At 39.8% G+C, this 22,592-nt stretch overlaps 1 protein-coding gene and 1 long non-coding RNA gene across 2 annotated transcripts in view; one reads left to right on the top strand and one right to left on the bottom strand.

Annotated features, from left to right (window-relative positions):
- Positions 1-2,758, bottom strand: part of LOC118499577 — a 28,335-nt gene extending 25,577 nt beyond the window's left edge. Inside the window, exon 1 of the long non-coding RNA XR_004902073.1 lies at positions 2,284-2,758. This is a non-coding gene — a long non-coding RNA (uncharacterized LOC118499577). The remainder of the gene's footprint in view (positions 1-2,283) is intronic.
- The window catches only part of GRIN2A (glutamate ionotropic receptor NMDA type subunit 2A), a 385,717-nt gene that overhangs the window by 246,315 nt on the left and 116,810 nt on the right, over positions 1-22,592 (top strand). Inside the window, exon 5 of the mRNA XM_028520832.2 lies at positions 20,203-20,317. Within this exon, the coding sequence (XP_028376633.1) occupies positions 20,203-20,317 (115 nt within the window). The remainder of the gene's footprint in view (positions 1-20,202; positions 20,318-22,592) is intronic.

Here is a 22,592-nt window from a genome sequence, read left to right on the forward strand (position 1 = left end):
TCTCACCAGCAGTGCTGCTGGGTTTCCTTTTCTTCACATCCTCGCCAACACGTGTTATCTCTTGTCTTTTTTTGTTGTAGCCATTCTGATAGGTGTGAGGGATATCTCATTGTGGTTTTGATTTGCTCTTCCCTGATACTTAGTGATGTTGAGCTCCTGCTCCTGTTCATGTACCTGATGGCCGTTGGTATGTCTTCTTTGGCCAAAAGTCTATTCAACTCCTTTGCACATTTTCAATTGTATTATTAGAGTTTTGTTATTGAGTTGTGAATTTCTTATATATTTGGACATTAGTCCCTTTTCTGATATACGATTTTTCAAATTTTTTCTCCCAATCCATAGGCTGCCAATTTCTTTTGTGTGTGTTTTATACACACACACACACACACACACAAAGTTTAATGTAGTCCCTCTTTTTAACTTTTGCTTTTGTTTTTTGTGCTTTTGGCGTCAAGCTCACATTTATTCCAGAGATGTAGAAATGATGCTCAGGTAGAAGGACACTCTGGGATCCCTGATAAACCTCATATCTCAATTTAAGCTATTTATTATAGCATTTCAATTAGCTCAGTCTCTGTTTAGTCATCTACTTTCTTCACTACTTTTTTAGAAACAAAGTTATTGTGTTAAATGCATATAGCATAAAATTTACCATTTTAACCATTTAAAACTATGCAGTTTGGTGGCAGTTAGTATGTTCACAATGTTGTTCAACCATCACCAATATTTAGTTTCAGAACTTTTTTCATTACCCCTAAAAATTCCATTCCTAGTTATATACCCGAAAGAATGAAAAACAGGTATTCAAACAAAAACTTACACAGGAATATTCATAGCAGCACTACTCATAACTAAAAGATGTAAATAACAAAAATGTACATATATACCAGTAGGTACATGGATAAACTTACTATGGTTCATCCATACTGTGCAATATTAGTCAGCCATAAAAGAATGAAATATTGGTAGATGCCCCAACATGGATTAACCCTGAAAACATTATGCTAAGTGAGAGAAACCAGATCCCAAAACCAACATATTGTATGATCCCATTTATATGAAATATGTTCATTGCTTTTTGTCATATCTCTATACCTTCTGTGATGTTTTTGACATAATACTTTTTATTTACTGATTTACTTTTTTAGAGATATAAAATTCCACCATAGTTTCTTCCTAAGCAGTGATATTTGTGAAGTAATAGGTATGATATTGCTAGCTCCATTTTTGAAGTATGCATTTAAATGAATTTAATTTAAAAAATAAAGTTAGCCCATATGCCATCCTAATGCATCTATCTGTGTACCACTTGAAGTACACTGATGACATTTGGGAAAGCAGTCCTTTTGGTTCCTCTTGGCAATCAAGTACTTTGTGAATATGATGAATACAGCCCCCAGACTTAAGTTACCTAATATGACAGCCACTAGCCTTGTGTGGTTCTTTAGATTTAAATTAATTAAAATAAAATGAAATGAAAAATTCAGTTCCTCAGTTATACTATCCACATTTCAAGTGCTTAGTAGCCACAGGTGATGGGCAGCTACCATATTGGACATCAGATATTGGCTGCCATATCAAACATATTACATTTCCACCCTTGGGGAAAGGTCTACTGTGCATCGCTGCTGGAACTGGCTTTCATTCTTCCTTAGACACTAAGGAAGTGCCACATTTCCCAGATCCCATGTCAGGTCAGCCTCTCACTCGGCATCCTCACTTCCTATCACTTGTTCCTGGCTGACCATTCATCTCTCAGCCAGCTCTGAATCTGACCTACTTTCCCAATGTCACCATGGAGGGCCTGATGCCAGACCACAGCGAGGGACCTCCTCTCGCCTCTCCCCTTCCTGCTCACTGCTCGACCAGCTCTGGACTCACTCCATCTTGTCACTCTTGCTCATACCACTGATGAGCATCTCCTCCCACAGAGCCCTTTCCAGCTTTCCTGAAGGGCCCTGCTCTGCTTCAAACTCCATTTATTTTTGGTTATGTAAGTGTGAGAAGACATCCCCCTTCTTTCCTCTCACTTTTCTCTCCAGCCTTGTCTATCCTTTTCTCTCTTCCCCAGACTCTTCCTTCTCTTTAACTTTTCTTCCTTCTTTTCTCCTTTCTACTCTTTTGTTTTCTTTTTCCTCTTAATTTTCTTACAATTATTTCCCTAGAATTATAAAATCAACTCTCTAAAGCTATTTGGAAAACAAGCAGGAAAAGGAGCTATAGAGAATCAAAACTTATATTTTTTCTATCACTTATATAAAGAAAAAAAAAACCCAAACCCACCTTGATCCAGTGGTTCTTCATTGCTTCTTAGCAAGCAAATACATCATTTTCTTCTCCACCAAGAAAGTGGCCTAGCAATTATGGACAAAGATATGAATATCAGGACAGTGGCTGGGACTGCAAAGCTGAATCTTCTGGGGCACACATTTCCACACCAGAAATCCATGGCAGGATGAGAAACGTTATTACTGCTGAATTTACACAGGGCTGTCAAGTCTCATTACAAGATCGGGCAGCATTTAAGCTGCTATTTAGGCCAGAACATATTTAACTCTGTCCTGATGGTTCTAAGGTGTCATCCAGCACACCGGGACATTCTCCATGCTGCTGAGGACTCCAACTCTGGCCAGATGAAAATCTGCTCCTGTTCATTCAGCAAATGGTCACTGATCACTTACCATATGCTGGATGGTGTGCTCAGGGTGTGGTACATGTGGCAACAACTCAGACATGGTCCCCATTCCTCAGGAGCTTACCCTCCAGCAAAGAAATGGTGTGTATGGGTGGTGGTAGTGTGTGTGTGTGTGTGTGTGTGTGTGTGTGTGAGAAAAACTTTATAATAACAAGGTGGAATGGCAGATGCAGAGGAAGTGAAGGGGGCTCTGAGGAGGGAGTTGAGGCTGGAAGCTCCTTGAGCCCTTTGGGAAGAGGTAAACTCTGTGCTTAGTTTTGGAAGATCTGAACTCATGATTATATAGGGGGAAAATCTTTACATTGAAATATTTTTTATTTTAAGTGATAGAAAAACATATCTCATTAATTTGAGCAAAAATAAAACAAAAACAAAAGGATGTATTTGTCCATTCAACTGGAAAGGTTGGGGTGTGCTTGCTATCTGGCACATCTAGATCCAGGCTCAGATGATATCTTTAATTTGTTCTGTCTCTATCTGTCTATTTTTTTTTCTCTCTCTCTCTCCCTTCCTCCCCCCTCCCTCCTTCCCTTCCTCTCCTCTATTCCTCTCCATGATGGCTCATTGTCCCCACCCCACACCATATGATAAGGAAGAGTGTCATCTAAAATAGATGTGAATTCACATATTTTCATCACTGTATCTCCTTAGATCAAAAGAGACAGTTACCTCCTCTAGCTGCAAGAGAACATTCCCAGACAAAGAATCTGATTGGATGAGCTTGAGTCATATGCCCATCCATGAATGAATCACTGTGGCCAGAAAAGGGAAGATCTATTACCAGGAAATGGAAGTACCCAGAAATAACAGCTATTACTGCTTTCTCAGGGAAAGAAAATATAGAAACAAAAGCCAGAAAGTGGGATATCACAAGGCTTTAGTGGGACACCCTGAAGTGCTTGGTTTGCTCCAAAGCAGGATACATACAGAAGAGTTTTAGGAAGTAAGGTTGGAAGTTAAAGTTGGCTAAGAAGTGTGGATTTTATTTCTGGACAATAGGGAGTCATTTAAGACTTTTGAATAGAATTGAACATAAACAGCACTAAGGTTTAGGATCATTTATCTAGCAGGTGGGCATATTAATAGAAGTGTGGGGGATAATACACAGGGAATCTGAAGACCAGGTAAGATGTTGTAACAGTCCAGGTAGGAACAAAGTGTATTACTTAAGGTATTTTGTCATTAAGTTGAAGAAATTAACTTTGACCAGCTTACTTTAAACAAAAGCAAGTAGTGAAGAAGGAATGGTAGAACATGTATTGGAACTTTATCAGAGAATCTTTAAAAATCAAAGTAAAAGTTGAGCAGCCAAAGTTTGGTAAGGTCAGAAGGTAAGGCAATGTTTATTGATGGAAGAAAGTAACTATCACCTTGGTCCAGATCCAAAATCTTCTTGTCTGTCTCATCTATCAAGTTTCAAATTCCCAAGAGAGTCTGATGGACCCAGCTTGGGAGGAGGTGCACCCCTCCTCCACCAGATCTGTTTTTTTATGGGGAATTAGGGGAGTGGTGGGAAGCATACTCAGGTGTATGTAGGTGGGGGGAGGCCCTTTCCAAAGATGTGTGCTTTTCATGTGTCAATAAGCCACCCTATGAAGGAGATAATTATAAAAGAAAGCCTGCATTTTTGCTAAAGGAAATAACATGGGTATTCTTAACTTCAAATATAGAATAGCTGTGTTTTATTTCATTTAAAGTATAGCTTTTAAATGATTTTAAATGCCTCTAGCTGGGATTTTCACCACTCTCTATAATCTTGCACCCGGCCCATTCCACTCATGGATGTTATCTTCCCTGTCTGGGAAAGCATGAGAGCTTTTTATTCCTCCTGAGAATTCAACTTGGTGTTTTCCCTTAAGAGAAGCAGGTGGATTGTTTCTACTTGAACAACAATGAAAAAAGAGAAAAGAAAAGCAGGTAGAAATGGAATACTAGACCACTAATCAGTATTCTATTAGGTTAGGTCTCCCTGCTAATGTTCCTATAGCATTAGGGGCTTTGGTTACAAATATATTTCTTTCCATTTATTGTAATTACTTCCTGATAATAATTGTTTTTTCCCTAACTAAACTCTAAATGACATTGGTGGAAGGACTACAAGTCTTTTTCTTTCTTACTTACTGTCTTATCTCCTGAACATTGGTGGCATAGAATAGGTACTCAAATAATATTTGTTTGCATTGATGTGTTTGCTAAGAAATGGATTTGGAGCCACTTTGTAGATGTGCTTTTCAAGTGTTGCTTAATGACCAAACTCATAATCTATGGCCTGTAATTTATGGCCCTGGTTTTAGCACTGAATGTTTCATGCTCCAGGAAACCCCTCAGTTCCAGGAATACCAGGGTAGTTGTTTACACTACTTGTGGATCTCAGTTAAGAAATGTATTTGTTATGGGCCCTCTTCTAACTCTAGCACTACAGCCATTAAGCAATGTGATTGCAATGCACTGAATATTTGTGTGTCTCCCCACCCCCGCCAAATTCATATGTCGAAACTCTAATCCCCAATGTGATGTTATTTAGAGGTGGGGCCTTTGGAAGGTAATTAGGGCTAGATGATGTCATAAAGGTAGGGCCCTTATGATGGGATTAATGCCCTATAAGAAGAGGAAGAGACACCAAATCTGCCTCTTTGTACCACTTGAAGGCACAACAATGAGATAGCCATCTGTAAACCAGGAAGTGAGCTCTCACCAGAAGTCAAATCTGCAGGGGCTTGATCTTGGACTTCCAGCCTCCAGAATTATGAGAGACAAAGGCTAGCTGTTTAAGCCACCCCATCTGTGGTAGTTTATTATAGCAGCCAGAGCAGACTAAGACAATAGTGTTACCCAACCCCTGACACAGGGTTGAGCTGAATCTCAGAGAACTTGGGTGATTTGCTTAAGGGTATAGTGCCAATAATGGGGTATTTAAAACTCAACTTCCACTTGTCTGTCCTTAATTCGGCACTTCTTTCTACCTGACAATAGAGCTCAGAGTGCTGAGTTAGGAGCTCTTGTCCTTGGGGAATTTATAATCTAGTAGAAGTGATAAAGTTGTGCAGATGAATAATGTAAGTCCAGGAGTGTCGTTTTGCATCATATTTACCACAGGTTTATGTCTTATTTTCACAATTCTGGCCAATGGTAGTATCTGGTTTTATTTGTCAGGGTCCTACACAGAAACAGAGCAAATAAGAGATATAATATATTATATATATTATATATATAATATATAAATAATGAATCTATTATATATAACAAATTATACATAATAGATTTATTACTTATATTAATATATAAGTAATGCACATAAATATGAATATTTATATTTAAATATAAATAATATTTGTATTAAATATAAATATTTATTATATATTTATAAAGATATATAATGAATTATATATAATAAATATTTATAAAGAGATTTCTTATGAAGGATTGGCTCACATGATTATGGAGGCTGAGAAGTTCCACAATCTGCCATCTACAAGTAGGAGGTTCAGAGAAGCTGGTGGTATAGTTCCAGTCTTAACCAGAATGCCTGAAAACCAGGGGGCCAGTGATGTAAGTTCCAGTCCAAATCCAAAGAACAGAGAACCAGGAGCAGTGATATCAAGGGCAGGAGCAAATGGACATCTGAGCTCAAGCAGAGGGAACAAATCTGTCTTTTCTTTGCCTTTTTGTTCTATTCAGACCCTCAACAGATTGGATGATGTTCACCCACACTGATCAGGGTTATCTTTCTTACTCACTCTACCAATTCAAATACTAATCTCTTCTAGAGACACTGCCACTGACACGCCCAGAAATAATGTTTTACCAGCTATCCAAGCACCTCTTAGCCATCACAAGGATCTTCAAAAAAAGGTGTCTTTTAAAAATTCTCAGCCCTAGCTGGCATAGCTCAGTGGATTGAGCGTGGGCTGTGAACCAAAGTGTCGCATGTTCAATTCCCAGCCGGGGTACGTGCCTGGGTTGTAGGCCATAACCCCCAGCAACCGCACATTGATGTTTCTCTCTCTCTCTCTATCTCCCTCCCTTCCCTCTCTAAAAATAAATAAATAAAATCTTTAGAAAAAAAATTCTCTCCAAGTGGATTAGATTACACATAAATAATGAAAGTTTATTTTAAGAGAGGAGAATACCACATGAGATATAGGAAGTGAGAAATGGGAGAGGGCATATCTGACTTGGAGGAATTTGGTAAGACTTTGAGATGATCATGAGGGGCAGCCAATAAACATCATGTAAGGGATGGAAAGGAATTTTAGCTAGCTACAGAAAATAATGTGGACTAAGACATGTGGCCTGGCTTATCATCACCACTCAGTCCTTTGTTTGGTGTCAAGTGAGAAAAAGATAGTCCTGAGGTGAAGATTAACGTACTGCTTTTAGAATAGAGTCAGTAAATGTTGAGCATGCTCTGCCTGACAGCATGGTATTAGATCAACATAAATGACTAAAACCAAGATCTAATCTTTGCTTCTGGTGAGACCAAATCAGTGGATGTGAAATTCTTAGAGAACAGTAGGGCCAACATATTGCTAAAAGCTGTAACATGAGGTATGGATTAAAAAGAACTAAGAAAAGGCAAATATTAGGAAAGGCCACATGGCAGAAATGGAGCTTGAAATTAGACTTGCAAAAAAAAAGTACTGGGTTTAGATTGAACATAATGAGGAGGAAAGGCATTCCAGGTCGGAGGAACAGCACATATTAAAAGACAGGGGTAGGACAAAATATAGGAGTATGTACTGGGAGGAAAATCAGGAGATCAAATATTGCAGAGCTGGAAGTCAACGAAAGATATGTGATGTCATGCCCATATTATTCAGGGAAGGTTAACTGAGGTGCAGAGAAGGCTAAAAGGTAGCAGGTACAGCTTTATTTGAAGTTTTGGAATCCATTTTGATTCATATAGTCTCTCGACCACTTAATCCAGCTAGAATTAATTTTGTTTTAGAGGAACACACAACCCAAAACATGAAAGTGGCTTAAACAAGATTGGCATCTAATTTTCTTTCCTGTAAAAGAAGTTCAAAGTTCATTCAGGGATTGTGTGGTATTTCAGAGTGTCAGGGATCCAGGCTGCTTCGGCCTTGTGGCTCTGTCACCCTCAGCCAGTTGCTTCTGTCCCAGAGTGTGAAGGTGGCTGTTGGTGCTCCAGCTGTCACATCTGTTGCATTGTAGCCAGCAAGAGGGAGGGTGGAGCAGAGAAGAGATCATTCCCTCCCTATAAGATACTTCCTATAAGTTATACAAATCATATCTTCTCTCTTCTATTGGCCAGAACATAATCACATGATCATACTTGGCTACAAGGAAGGCTGGACAATGTAAAGTTAATTATAGAAGGCTATGTGCCTGCTAAAAATGGGGGTTTCTATTATGAAGGCACAAGAGGAGAGAGGATATTGATGGACAATTACAAGTGTCTGACACCCTATGTAGCCTTTGGCACCATTATAAAATCCTCTGAGTTTTTTTTCTTTCTCTGTGAAATAGGAAAATCCACACTTAGTTCTTAGGGTGAAAATTCAGGAACATATGGAAAATATCTGGTATAGTACTTAACACATATTAGGTGCTGAATACATTTTAGTCTCTTTCTTTAAGAAGTTGTTATTACTCACATATACAGGGAGGTGGGACAAGATCATAGGTCTCCTGATTTAAAGACCAGAATTCTTCTTGTACATAAACATGGGGGGACAAGTCTCTTAATTGTTTTCTGACTTGCTTGTTTAATTGACTGATATAAGTAGTAGAATTTCCCCAAATATTAACTTAAAATAAGTATAATATAGTTAATATTCGAGCAGAGGTGGAACTCCTAGGAGCCCAGGGCTTCATCCCCAACCTCTTCTCTGTTTCAGTTACCTCATCAGATACCCAGTGATCCAGGGAGCACAGGTGGATACCCACTGGACAGATGGATAAAGTAGGGCTCCTTGACAGGGGCAAGAAAACATAACAAAGAACAGAGGAACATTTATTCCCTTGGTAAATGTGTATTGACTGTCTCCTCTTTGCCAGGCACTTTTCAAATTCTGGAATGTTGAATACAGCTGAGAACAAAATAGATAATTACCCTGTTCTCATGGGAGCTATATTCTAGCATGGGGATATCCAGAAATTCTTCAATAAAATTACACCTTGAATTGAGTCATATCATCACATTCTATACATTTGGGGGTGAGGTAGAGCTGGGGAGGGCAACATCCATGCACAACTGCCTGTTTGTGATCCCAGATATTTTGGAAGCATAGACACAGATGATCAAGTGACCTCACAGAAAATGCTTGTCAAGTTACCTAATTTTTATGGCTCTCTTGGAAGAGATGCTCATTACAAGGGCAGTTCCATTGACCTCTGTGCTAGCCAGTTCCAAATGGTTAGATGAGGTAGAGTCATTGGAGGTAAATGGCGATAATAATTGGTGCTACTAATAGTGTTACAAAACACTATCCAGAACTTCAAGAGTTTTCCAGATCTCCAACCAGGTTCCTGAAAGAACCACACATATAAGGAACAAGGGCAGGATGAGATTCTGAGAACTACTTTATTAATGGGCACACGGGCCTCTGATAACTCTTGATATGTAGAATTAGGACATGCATCTAAATTCCTACCTTATGTGTCCTTCTCCCAGTGTAAACTTTTAGCCAAATGGCTCAGGTTGCTATCTGGTGAGGGATTGTTTGGGATGGGAAGTGGTCATACTTATAGAGTAAGCTTTGCCCTAACTTACTATAAGTTGTTATTACAATAGACAGCATGTGGAACATGTCTCCAGAAAGTCACCTTTGGTTCAGGTGTGCTCACCAAATAGAGATGAGAAGCCCAGGAGAAGTGACAGGCAGGGTGGCATTGAGTCCTCACCCTTGTACCACAGCCTGGTCTGGGGGGACTGCAGGCTCTGAGCAGTCACATTCTCTTCTCCTCTTTTCTTGGTGTAGGGGACTCAGGGATATGTTGTCTCCCTTGGGGGACTGGAATTAGCAGCCAAAATGATCCTCTAGCATCTAAAGGAAAGCCTTTATTCTCAAATTTTAGGAGAAAAGATAAGTATGTAAAACCATGGCAACTGCAATCATCATTTATTATGTGCCAAACACTGCTGGCCACATTCCATACCTTACTTTTACAGAAGAGGAAATGGATGCTCTGAGAACTTAGGATACTTACCTCCCTGGGATTGAATGTCACAGAACTACATTCTAACCCAGGCTCTCAGATTCCAAAACCAAAGTTGTCTTGCAAAATTTCCTGTCTGAAGTTGTTGCACAGGAAAGAAGCATTGAATATGCAATCTCCTGGAGGACTCTGCTCATCCTTCTAGGTGTTTTAGAATTGCAGCAATCAAAACAAAGATCCCTGCCATCATGGAGCTTACCATCTACTGTTCTAATTTTTTAAAAAATTCACTATTGCTCAGCCAGGATAATTAACATTATTATTTTTTAAAGACTTTATTTGTTTACTTATTTTAGAGAGAGGGAAAGGGAGGGAGAAGGGAGGAAGAGAAACATCAATCAATTGCTTCTCGCACACCCCTAATGGAGATCCTGGCTCCCAACATAGTCATATGCCCTGACCTGGAATTGAACTGGCAACCTTTTGTTTTGTGGGACCCACTGAACCACACCAATCAGTGCACATTATTTTTTTTTATTTGGCCACAGTAAAATTTGAGTTGAAAGAATAAATATTCCCCTCCTCTCTTAAACCTAGATTTTTCTTTTTCTTTATTACATAGTTTCTGAGTCTGTTTTGGATGATGCTGAGCTAGAATATGCACATCTGTGTGTTGGAGTTATTACAATTCTGTCCTGACATTTATGTCTCAGCTCTGTGGTCATGACTTCAGTAACTGTTCAGAGGAAGTGGGAAACCACCAAGGTGTATAAGACATTGAGCCATGGGCAAGGAGGAAAGTGCATTCATTCAGAAACTTGCTGAAAAGAAACATGTAAGGGTGTGTTTAGGGGTAGGGGTGGTACAGAAGCTGGGAACTGAACACGGGTAACAGCTCCATGGTTTTCGTCTAAAGACAACAAAGGGCTCATGCCCATAAAGGGAATGGAGGAGAGAGGGTGCTAGGAGAGACAGCAAAGTTGAAAGGATTTCAAACCTACAAAAGAAAACTGGGAAGAGCAAAACCATTAAAAAAATGAGAGTGTCTTGCGAACTTAAAAGAGGTTAAGGAAACAATGACTCTGTTTTGAAAAATAAAAACATGTGAATTAAATGACAAACGAAAAATAGTGACACCCAAAGCAGTTCAAAGAAGTATTTAAGGGACAGCATGATTTGGGAAAAGGCCCCGGGGAATGTGGGAAATAGCAAAGCAGATGGAAAATTAACCTCATATCCAGAAACTCTAAGTGGGTTATTGTGGCATTTATGAAACAGTAAGAGAATTAAAGTCTGAAGGGAAATGGTGAATAATAAATATGTCTAGAGAACATTTCAAATAATCAGATTTGGGAAGTTAAAGGAGACTTAGCACCATAAGGCAAAAGAGAGAAAATAGAAATCGAGAGGGATGAGACATTTTAAGTCAAGTTAAAGGAGCTGATGTAGCCCATATGTGGTTGTCTTGACAGAAGGACAGAGGGACCCTGGAAATGAGTATATTGACATGGCATGGATTTTAAAAGACCAGCTTGCATTTGGGGTGGAATGTTCAAAAATATGACAGGATGGTAAAATAGTAAAAAAATTGCATCAAAAATTTACATAAATGTTAACTGTTATTTATTAGGCAATAACTGCATACTAGCCATTGTGCTAGGTACTTTATATGCTAGCCATTGTGCTAGGTATTTTATATGCACTATCACTAATACCACTACCAGACCTGGCAGCTAGATACCTGTTAGGTCAAAGCATGTGAAACTGTCATGGCCAGTTTATAGGGTTTAACCTGATCTATTTTTATGAAGAAGGAAATGGAAGCTGGGGGAATTTTATTTGCATTTTTTACTTTTATTTTTTAAATTATGTATTTATTTATTTTTGGCAGAGGGGAAAGGAAGGAGAAAGACAGGGAAAGAAACATGAATGTGTGGTTGCTTCTCGCATGCCCTCTACCTGGCCCACAACCCAGGCATGTACCCTGACTGGGAATTTTATCAGTGACCCTTTGGTTCACAGGCTGGCACTCAATCCAGTGAGCCACACCTGCCAGGGCAGAGAATTTTAAATTCACTGTCCAAAATGACACACTGGGGGATGGTGGAATAAGGCTTTATTCTCAGTTCTGTCATCCACAACATAGAAAGTATCAGTTTGTTCTCTCTTCCATTCTGCATATGTTTGTTCAGCACCAGCTATGTGCCAGAAACTCGACAACACCAAACAGGGCAGAGCAGGCACTGCCTTAGTCATGCAGACTGTCTATTGTTTAAAAAACACCAAAGACAGTCTCAAACGGCTGTCCAATAGATACATAATGTGAACCACAAGTCATCTGAAATTTTCTGTCAGCACATTAACAAACAAAAATTAATCTTAATAAAATATTTTTATTGCATCCAATATGTCTAGTCTTTTTCAACATGAAATCAATATAAAATTATTCATGAGCTCTTTTACACTATTTTTAATACAAAGTCTTCTAAACCCAGTGTGTATCATGCCCACATAGCACATCCCCATGAAGATGAATCACCTTTCAAGGGCTTGACAGCCACCTGTAGCTGATAGCTACTCATTTACATAATGCAGGTCTAAAGAAAACATGACATTTCTGGTCCAAATTTTTGCAGTCATAGTTATATAGGAAAAAAGGACCTACCTGTTTTACAATGTTATTTCGTATCCCCAACATCATAAGGCACAAATTGCAAGCAAGTATTCTTATTTTCACTTGGACTTTGGCTTCATACCCCCTAAGAGTAGATACCAAAGAAAACTTATATGCAAGTCATACATACGGTGGGGCAAAAGCAGGTTTATAGGTGTGAGTATGCAAAAACACAGAGTTTATTTTTTATTATTAGTTATTGTATTATTTTGTATATGAACAACTGTAAACCTACTTTTGCCCCACCTTGTACATTTATATATTTTTTGGTTTAGTGTTGTATATATCACTAACAATAAAATCAAGTGCTTGACACTTTACCATCAGTGGATGATGAAGACCCAGAAATGAACCCTCTGCAAACCAGTGGAGTCTCCCCTTTCTGTGTTTTGCCAGTGTGCTTTCATGTATTTATTGCTCCTGATCAAAATATTGAAAATGTAACTTGAAATTTAGCAGTAGCCTGAATTTCTCATATTTTATCTGGTCACTAAATGTTTATAATCCATTTTTGAGAGGTAAACAAAACACTGATAAAACTTTACTATTTAATACAAGTGCCCAGCGAGTGTTAATGGGGACTAAGCAATGGGGTGTACAATGATATTTCCCTAGGTAAAGAATTTTGCTCTGGAACAAGTTTAAATGTGAAGAAAGCCTAAAGAAATATGGATTGTCCTTCCTAGGAATTGGACGGGGGAATTGAAGGTAATAGGTACTTGCTCCCTGCCAACTTCAGAATGAAATTACCATTTAGCAAAAAATTGTGTTAAAGTTTTTTTCCTCCCAATGGACTGAAGACCTTTAATAAAAAAAAAAAAAAGAAAGAAAGAAAGGAAAGGGAATATTAACACTGAGTATATGGACTCATTGGTCCAGAATGTTGAATCTTAAAAGAACATGGAAATCTGGAGCATGAGAATTTCCATATAATTATTTCCATAAAATCTGAAGAAGAGGGATTATATCTAATAATCACCCTACTAATTTCTTCTGATTGCACTACAAAGTGGGAGAAAAGGGAGTGAGTGGAAGAAATAGAGACGGGGGATTAAAGAAGATGGGGATTTAAGTAGATTCAACTGGCAAAGCAAAAAGGGACCTAGATATTCAACAGTACATGCTAGCTTCTTGATTAGAATGGTGACTGTGGCCCTGGCTGGTGTAACTCAGTGGTTGAGTGCAGGCTACGAACCAAGGGGTTGCCAGTTCCATTCCCAGTCAGGGCACATGCCTGGGTTGCAGGCCAGGTCCCCAGTGGGGGCCACGTGAGAGGCAACCATACATTGATGTTTCTCTCCCTCTCGTACTCCCTCCCTTCCCTTCTTTCTAACTCTAAAAATAAATAAATAAAATCTTTTAAAAATTGCTGACCATGACCTTTGGTTCCTACAATGTAACCCTATGAATGACTCTCCCTGGGGCTGGTATATCAGTCAAACCCAAAACATCTGTTCTCTGGTCTGCCTCTTCCAAACAGATAACATATTGAATATTTCCAAACCTCTTTATCATCAACTAAGTTTTTCAGTTTCACCCACATTTAGGGCCATAGGTAGATCCAATCTGAACTCTATTTGTTCCCAAAGTGTTGAATAACCAAAACCTGGCTTGCAAGCTCATTGGATTTTATTGAAATTAAAAGAAATAAAAAATACAGACCCTCAATGAATTGGCTGGCCTAACTATGAGTTTGGGCTGCAGCTACAAAGTGACTTGGTAACAGATTTTCTGCTATCCCAGGTAAAGGACACTGGTAGTTTTGTCTTCAGTCTTTATGTTGAAATTCTATGAACAGAGTTCCATTGTGTTTCATGGTTCTAGGCCTTTGACTTTGCCACATTTCCTCTGTGCAGTGCATCTCCTTTCCTTCCCCTTGCTATTCGCCTGGCCAACCTTTGTTCTTCTTCTTTGACATAATCCAAACATCTTCCACTCTGTTTTCTGATTTCAGCCTGACCTCCACAGTAGAATTGGCCACTCTATTCCTTATGCTCTTCGCCAACCTAATTAGTTCATATGTGTATAATTTTTACATCATTGTTCTTTATTAAAGTTATTTGTTGCAGGTATATGTTTGTTTATTTTTGTATTATTTTCCTAGTACTGTTCTTGGCATGAGGTGTGACATATATTAGGTATTCAAACATGTCTACTACATGGATGAATGGATGACTATATTGAGGGATGGATGGATGTATGGATGGATGGCACTTCTGGTAATGATCTGTCAACACACTGTACCACCAAATGTTAACTTGGCCCTGACAGTGTGCCAGATAATGTGATAGAGCTAAAAATAACAATGGGGAACAAACTCAAAAAACCAACTTGAAAAATATAAACAGCTTAATTTAGATCCCAATTAGTTACTTTAAAAGCTTGTTGGTAATGAGGAACTTGACCAAAATTCAGTCCTTGTCTAAACTCCCAATCCATGCAAATTGTCTTGTCAAGGGTCTCAGTAAGGATATATGAAGTGGAACACTCCTCAAATGTGCCTGCCTGGACTACACACACTCAGTTCATCAAATGCCACCCAGGAAGCATCAAAGGATATGTTACAGAACAAACAAGGGGGGCCTGGGACGATATACTATTATTGAAAAAAAAGCCCCCAGGTCCATCATGTCTGCCACCAGAGGAAAGACGTCTCTCAATGCCAGAGACTTGTGAAAAGGAAAGGAAATGTTTATTTAATGCTATACAAACTTATAGTGACCTGATGTCTTTATCAAAAATCCTAAAGTCCCTTTTAAAACACCCACAAACAGACACAGTCCTTCCTTCCTTCCCCCTGTGCCCAGTCCAGAGTACCGTATCTCAGGAAAGGAAATAGAAATCCATGGCTCAGGCAGTCCTCTGGTTGTTCCCAGTTAGTACTCCTTCTTGACTGGGAGACCTCCCTGGGTTCCCGGCACCCTCAGCTGAGTCGCCGCGATTTCCGCAAAAACCAGGTGGTGGTTCCCCATTCTAAGGCTGCGGGGGTCCCCACTCTGGCAAAGGCATGTGGTTCTCTCTCTCAGGGCTGCAGGAGTCTCCACTCTGTCAAGGCCGCGTGGTTCTCTCTTCGATGGCTGCCGTGTCTGGGTTTAAATCCCCGCTCCAATCTTCCTCTGTAGCCCCATTTCCGACTCCTCCTACACTCGGGCACACTTGCCCTCAATCTGCTGTCTTCTCCAGCTTTTCCGGTCACCATCGTGGGTCTGGGCAAGTGTGACCCCATGTCATGGAGCCAATCTTCTCCGAGCTCCCACGCAGGTGCTGTAACTTGGGGGACCTGGTCCCCAGTCACATCTTGGAGGGGGAGGTCCCTTTCCATCCTCCTGGCCTTGAGCATGGCCATAACTATTTAGCATATCTAAGTGACCAGCCAAAGGCTATAGGTATGTTAAATGACCACGCCATGGATTAGCTGCAAAGCTGCCCTGCATGTTCTTGCTCTGTGTGCCTGTTCCCCCAACTCACATCTGTGGGGGAAGGGGTCAAGACATCTTAAAATCTCCTGGACACCTTGAGTTCTGGACCCCATTTCAAATACCTATTTGGGGTCCCCCCCCTTGGCTGCACCCTCTATAACAGATAGACAAACAAACAAACAAACAAACAACCCCAATTCCAATTGTCTAGATAATGAATGTTTCTTAACCATAAAAAATGTTTAAGTTGTCTTCAAATGCTGAGAAACTTTGTTTTTACTTCTGCTTCTATTGGCAACAAATCTGAATGCATCCTACCTCTACTTAAAATCTTTCATGCATCCTGATAGCCTTCTGAACAAAATCCAAACTCTTTAGGGTATCATTTAAGGTCCTTTATGAACTGGCTTCATGGATTATCTCCAGACAAACTCCACTTCCTGCCAATCTTGATAAGCTGTTTCTTACTTTCCCTAGCATGTGTAACCCCTTGTGCTGAGTCTTCCTTGCTTAAGGTTATTTCCCTGCTCAGAATCCTTTTCTTGTGCCTCTCCTCAATCCCCTCATTCTTCAAGATTCCCCAGGAATCCACCCTGGTCAGTGTGGCTCAGTTGGTTGGAGCATTGTCTTGTAAACTGCAGGTCCCTGTTCAATTCTGGTCAGGGCCCATGGGTAGGCTGTGAGTTAGATCCCTGGTTGGGGTGCATACAAGAAGAAACCAATTGATGTTTCTCTTGCACGTTGTTGTTTCTTTCCCTTTCTCTCTCCCTCTCTTCCCCTCTCTCTAAAATCAATAAGCGTGTCCTTGGGTGAGGATTAAAAAAACAAAAGATTCCCCAGGAATGTCTTCCTAAATCCTTTAGGCTGAGTTAGAGGCCCTTCCTCTATGTTCTCATTGTCCATCAGTACGCAAGCAGCATTCTAGTATTATCATTATTTATGTGTCTATGCCACTGAATTGTAAGAATGAGGGTAAGAGAGCAGGAAGGCACTGTGTTTTTTATTTCTGTATCCATAGGACTCACCAATAGTTCTGACACATAGTAGGCATTCAGTAAATAGTTGTGGAATTGTTACAGGGTGCAACCAAGAGGGAGGACCCCAAATGGGCATTTGGAATGGGGTCCAGAACTCAAGGTGTCCAGAAGATTTTAAGATGTCTTCATCCCCCCCCCCCCTTCACTGCCCCTGCCCCAGGTGTGGGTTGGGGGAAGGGACAAATGGAGCAGGGCCATTGAGAGCTGTTTCGCATAGCAATAGCCTTGCAGCTACCCTCTGGTGTGGTCATTTAACATATCTATAATCTTTGACTGGTTACATAGATATGTTAAATAGCTGTGGCCTTACTCTGAGCCAGGGGAATGGAAGTAACTTCTCCACCAAGATGTAACTGGTTCCCAAGTTACAGCGCTGCCTGTGTGGGAGCTTGGAGATGATTGGCTCCATGCCATGGGGTCACACCTGCCCAGACTCATGATGGCAGTCTAGTAAAGCTGGAAGGATATGAGTTCTGGCATGTGAGGCCGATTGTAGGAGGAGTTGGAAATGAGGCTGCAGAGGAAGACTGGTGCAGGCATTTAAACCCAGACTCGGCAGCCATTGAGGGGGAACCACGTGGCTTTGGCAGAGTGGTGACCCCCCCTCCCCGCCCTGAGCGTGGCCCTGAGAGGAGAGTAGCATGCAGTTTTGGCTGAGTGGGGACTCCCGTGGCCCTGGGAGAGAGGACCATGTGCCTTTGCCAGAGTGGGGACCCCCGCAGCTTTAGAAGGGGGAACCACCACCCAGCTTTAGCAGAGATCCCAGCGACACAGCTGAGGGTGCCAGGAAATGAGGGAGGCCTACCAGCCTAGCACAGAGTAGTGGGAAGAACCAGGGACTGCCTGAGCCATGGACTTCTATTTCCTTTCCTGAGTAAAATACAGTACTCTAGACTGGGCAAAGGGGGAAGGAAGGACTGTGTCTGTTCGGGTGTTTTAAGGGACTTTAGGATTTTTGATGAAGACATTAGGTCACTACTTTAAGTTTGTATAGCATTAAATAAACATTTCCTTTCCTTTTCATGAATCTCTGGCATTGAGAGACATCTTTCCTATAGGCAGCGGACATAACAGACCTGGGGTTTTCTTTCAGCAATAGTACATCATCCCAGGCCCCCCCCTTGTTTGTTCTGTAACAGAATCAATAAGTTATCTTACTAGGAAATGATCTAAGATGCCTCAAATGCACCAAATAGAATAGTAATCACTCTTTGCTTCTTCTAGAATAGCAGTGTTTTGTGTTAAAAACAGTATTTTTGTTTAAAATAGAAAGTATCTGCATAAAATTTAGAGACTACAAAGACACAAAAGAAGTGCCTGTAATCCTTCCAAGCATAGACAAGCTTTATCTTCATTTTCTTTTCTGCTTGTTGAACATTAAATACCGTGCCTTTTTTCCATGTCATTAACTTGTCTTTAAAAGTATGATTTTTAATGACCCAAATGGTGTGCCGAATGGATACACTATAGTTGTTCTTTGACTTTAGCCCAGTTTCTTCACCTCATTGTAGAAGAACTGATTAACCGATTCTCCCCACACACAACACAGTTAATTTTTCTGCACTATGGTGGCCCAGGCACGAACATGTGACCAGTTAGGTCAATTCCTCTTTTTGGAATTTTTCTGCAGTCTAATATTCCTCTTTAATACTTTATTTCTTCAGCTGACTTTAGTGTCAAAGGAATATAAAGGAAGAAAATGACATGACTTTGAGATGCCATGTCTTTCTGGGAAGTCTTTAAATACTTCAATTCAACATACTTTATTTATTAAGTGTCTGCTAGGTGGTATTTTTTTTGGAGGTCTTTAACAACATCATATTCTTCTCAAGCTGCTAAGAGATGTGAACCCCTGGGGATTCCCTATCCAAATCCTGAGAAGCGAACTCTGCCTTGCCTTCCCATCTGAGTCTAACCTGACTACAGGCAAGGTGACTTTGAGGAATGGTGGAGATAAGAGTACTGTAAGACAGACAGATGTCACCTGTGTTGAAAATGCCTGTGCCAAGAGCTGACTGCAGAGATATTATATAAGGCAGATACTGAGGCATTGTCCCTGATACCTGTCTTTCTTGGCCTCACATCTAATTCATCATTAATTACCTGCTAAACATTTCTCTACTTGGTCCTACTTGTTGCTGCTCCTACTCTTACTTCTCTTCCTTCAAGGCCACAACAGGACCAAAGCTAATGTCACCTCTCATGTGGATAATAAAAACATGGTAACAAAGGCCCCTCTATCCACTCTGGTTTCCCCTAAGTCTATTCTCTACACAGCCTTCAAGTCATGTTATACAAGAAAAGTCTGATTATATCATCTCCCTAATTAAAACCTTCAGTGTCTTCCATCACTTTGAAACAAGATGGAACTCCTTAACATGGCCTGAAAACCTTTGCATCGTCTGTTCCTATTCACCATCTCAGTCACACCACTTCCTACATTTCCCTGTGCCTCTCTGCTTCATCCTCACTGAGGCGCTCAGTCCCTCATATGTACTACCACAGAGCTTTTGCCCAGGCTGTCCCCTTTGCCTGAAGCATGCTTATGTCTTTTCCTACCTAGTTAAAGCTGACTCATCCTGCGGGGCAAGCTGCACTTCCTTACAGATGTCTTGCCTGATGACCATTGTTTCACTTTCACCCAGCACACCCACCTCGATATTGTAGAACTTGTCCTAGATCTATAATAAGTCAATTAATGCCTGTACTCTCCCTTACACTATAAGCTCCTTGAGGAGAGGGGTTACCTCTGTGTCCTTATCTCCAACCAACTAGCTGAGTCCTGGCATGTACCAAATGTTTAATAAATATGAGTTGACTGAATAGTGAATAGATGGGAAATAATTTCTTTGAAGTTGTATATCATGTAGTTTATGAGTTTATGTGTTTCCTTTAGGGAAGCTTGTTAAAACATAATAGAATATGTGTTCATATCCTCTTGTAAAAAGGTCATTTGAACAAGGGTGTAAGGGTCTGACAGGACAGAAAGGCTCTATCCCACATGCTAAGTGCAGTCAATTACTAAAGCCTGTATAGAACTGGAGATTCTGAAAATGAGTACAGGCTCATGAAAAAGAGTACCTAGCAGGGCCTGTATGTATGCTAATACTTCCACAGGTAGAGGCTGCTTGAGATGAGTGATGGCATTGTACATTTATACTTTGTTAGTGTTACATTGTTGGTGGCATACACTCATTTGTTTGACTCCTCTTTGATTCTTCCCTAAAAACTGCCTTTCTTTCTTCCTTTTTCTAGATTTATGGTCAATGTGACATGGGATGGCAAAGACTTGTCCTTCACTGAGGAAGGCTATCAGGTGCACCCCAGGCTGGTGGTAATTGTGCTGAACAAGGACCGAGAATGGGAAAAGGTGAGTGTCCTGCTATGTGCTGAACACAGGGGAGGGATGAAAGCCTGGGCAACAGAGGACTTGAATTACTTCTTTTCCCAAATCATTTCCCATTGAGCTGCTCTAGAGCCCATCCCATGCCCAGGGGCAGAACCTTCTTCGAACAAGGCAGACAAATACTGTCAGGTGCGATTGGGATGTTTTCCCCAGGTACACTGTAGTAATCGTGCGCTGCTCTCTGTGCTAGGTTCTCAAATCTCAGAAGGAAGGGTCCTTGAAGGACTTCGGATAATTTCAAAACAATGAAGTTTTGTTTACATCATTGCAGTAGCAGCTGTTGACAATATAGCAGTTATCACACCATTTTGCCTAAACCTCATAATTGTGTACCCTGTTTACACATTTAACCATATGGACAAAGCCCTGTATTTTCATTTACGTAGTCATTACTTTAAATCAACTAATTTCCAAAATTTAAGTGTGCCACTTCTATAAAGCATAGGTTGAAGAGGGAGGTTATATTTCTCATAAAGCACACTTTCTAGTACATACATATTAACTATAAAAATGTCTTTGCAGAAAAAAAATTACCTCACATACCACACAAGCTATATCCTGAGACAGAGAGGGGAGACCTCACAGGGACTGGTAGATGATGGCACGCATACAATGACAAGAGCTGTCCCAGTGGCACTCTCTTCTCCCCCACAATTGAACTTTCAAATTAGTTACTACAATAGCACATAAAAGGCAAAATAAAAGACATCAAAAAGGAAGCCTGTATTGTTATCCTGTCTATTTTTGACAAGCAACGCATGGCCTCCAAACTGCTTCAGCAGCTTGAGATTTATCTTCACTTTGCATATTACATAGATACCTGAGAGACCCCAGGGAGCTGGGAAGGTACTGGATGCAGTGTGGGTACCATATTTAATTAACTAAGATAAAAAAAAATACTACGCAACAGAAGCATTGGCTTTGGTGGGGTGGGGGTTAATATTACAGATTCCCAGACAGGAATGATGAAGCAGTGGAGGGCTTTTGTGGTCCATCCACAGTGACAAAACACACATTCCTCCTAGTGCACTTGGAAAATTCACCAACTAGACTAATTCTGGAGCATACAATGAGTTGGAATATATTTTAAAAGACTGAAATAATGCAGAATGCATTCTTCTACCACATAGCATTAAAATAAAAGTTAAAAACAAAAATATATCTGGAAAGTCAACACATGTTTAGAAGTTAGGTAACACACTTCTAAATAACTGATGGGTCAAAGAAGAATTCAGAAAGACATAAAGTATTTTGAATAGAATCACAATAAAAAACATGACATCAAGAATAAAGTTGATGATGTGCTAAGAGGGAAATTCATAGCTTTAAATGCTTATAATTAAAAAAAAAAACAAGAAAAATGTAAAGTCAGTGATTTATATTAAGAAGTAAAAAAAGAAGAACAAAGTAAACCCAAATGAAGTAGAAGGAAGGAAGTAATACACATAAAAATAAAAATAAACAAAGTAAAGCACAATATAGAGAGGAGATTGACAAAGCCAAAATCTGGTTCTTCGAAAAGATTATAGTAGTAGGGGGTAAATGCTGACAACTGTACTTGAACAACAATAAAATAAATTTTTAAAAAATGACATGGCTCTTAAGGGACCTAGAAAAATTTAAGCCCAGCTTATCCATATCTTCTTTGATCACACATTTTAAATACTCTTAACATTTTTAAAGAAACTAGGTCCAGCCCTGGCTGGGTAGCTCAGTTGCTTAGAGCATTGTCCTGATATGCCAAGGTTGCAGGTTTGATCCCCAGTGAGGGCATATATAAGAATCAATCAATGAATATCTCTCTGTTCCCTCCTCTCTCCTCTAAAATTAATAAATAAAAATTTTTAATTAAAAATTCATAATTCCTAGCAAAAATGTTCATACAAAAATATACAAATACAAATAATCAGTACTCAAAATGCAAGAGGGGATATCACCAGAAATATTACAGATCCTATAGACATTAAAAGTATTTTTAAAAATTATAAAAACTTTATGCCATTAAATTTGACAATGTAGATAAAATGGGAAAATTACTTGAAATCCCACAATATTCCAAAACTGACACAAAATGAAATAGACAATCTAAACAGCTCTAAATTTACTAAGAAATTTAATTCATAACTGAAAACTCAAATTATTTTGATGAAAAATTATGACAATGGGGGAAAGGAAAGTCTTTTTAACAAATGGTATTAGATCAACAGGATATCTGTAAAGAAAAAATAAACGTTGACCT

Source organism: Phyllostomus discolor, chromosome 3 (genome assembly GCF_004126475.2).
Source record: "Phyllostomus discolor isolate MPI-MPIP mPhyDis1 chromosome 3, mPhyDis1.pri.v3, whole genome shotgun sequence".
Taxonomy (NCBI): domain Eukaryota; kingdom Metazoa; phylum Chordata; class Mammalia; order Chiroptera; family Phyllostomidae; genus Phyllostomus; species Phyllostomus discolor.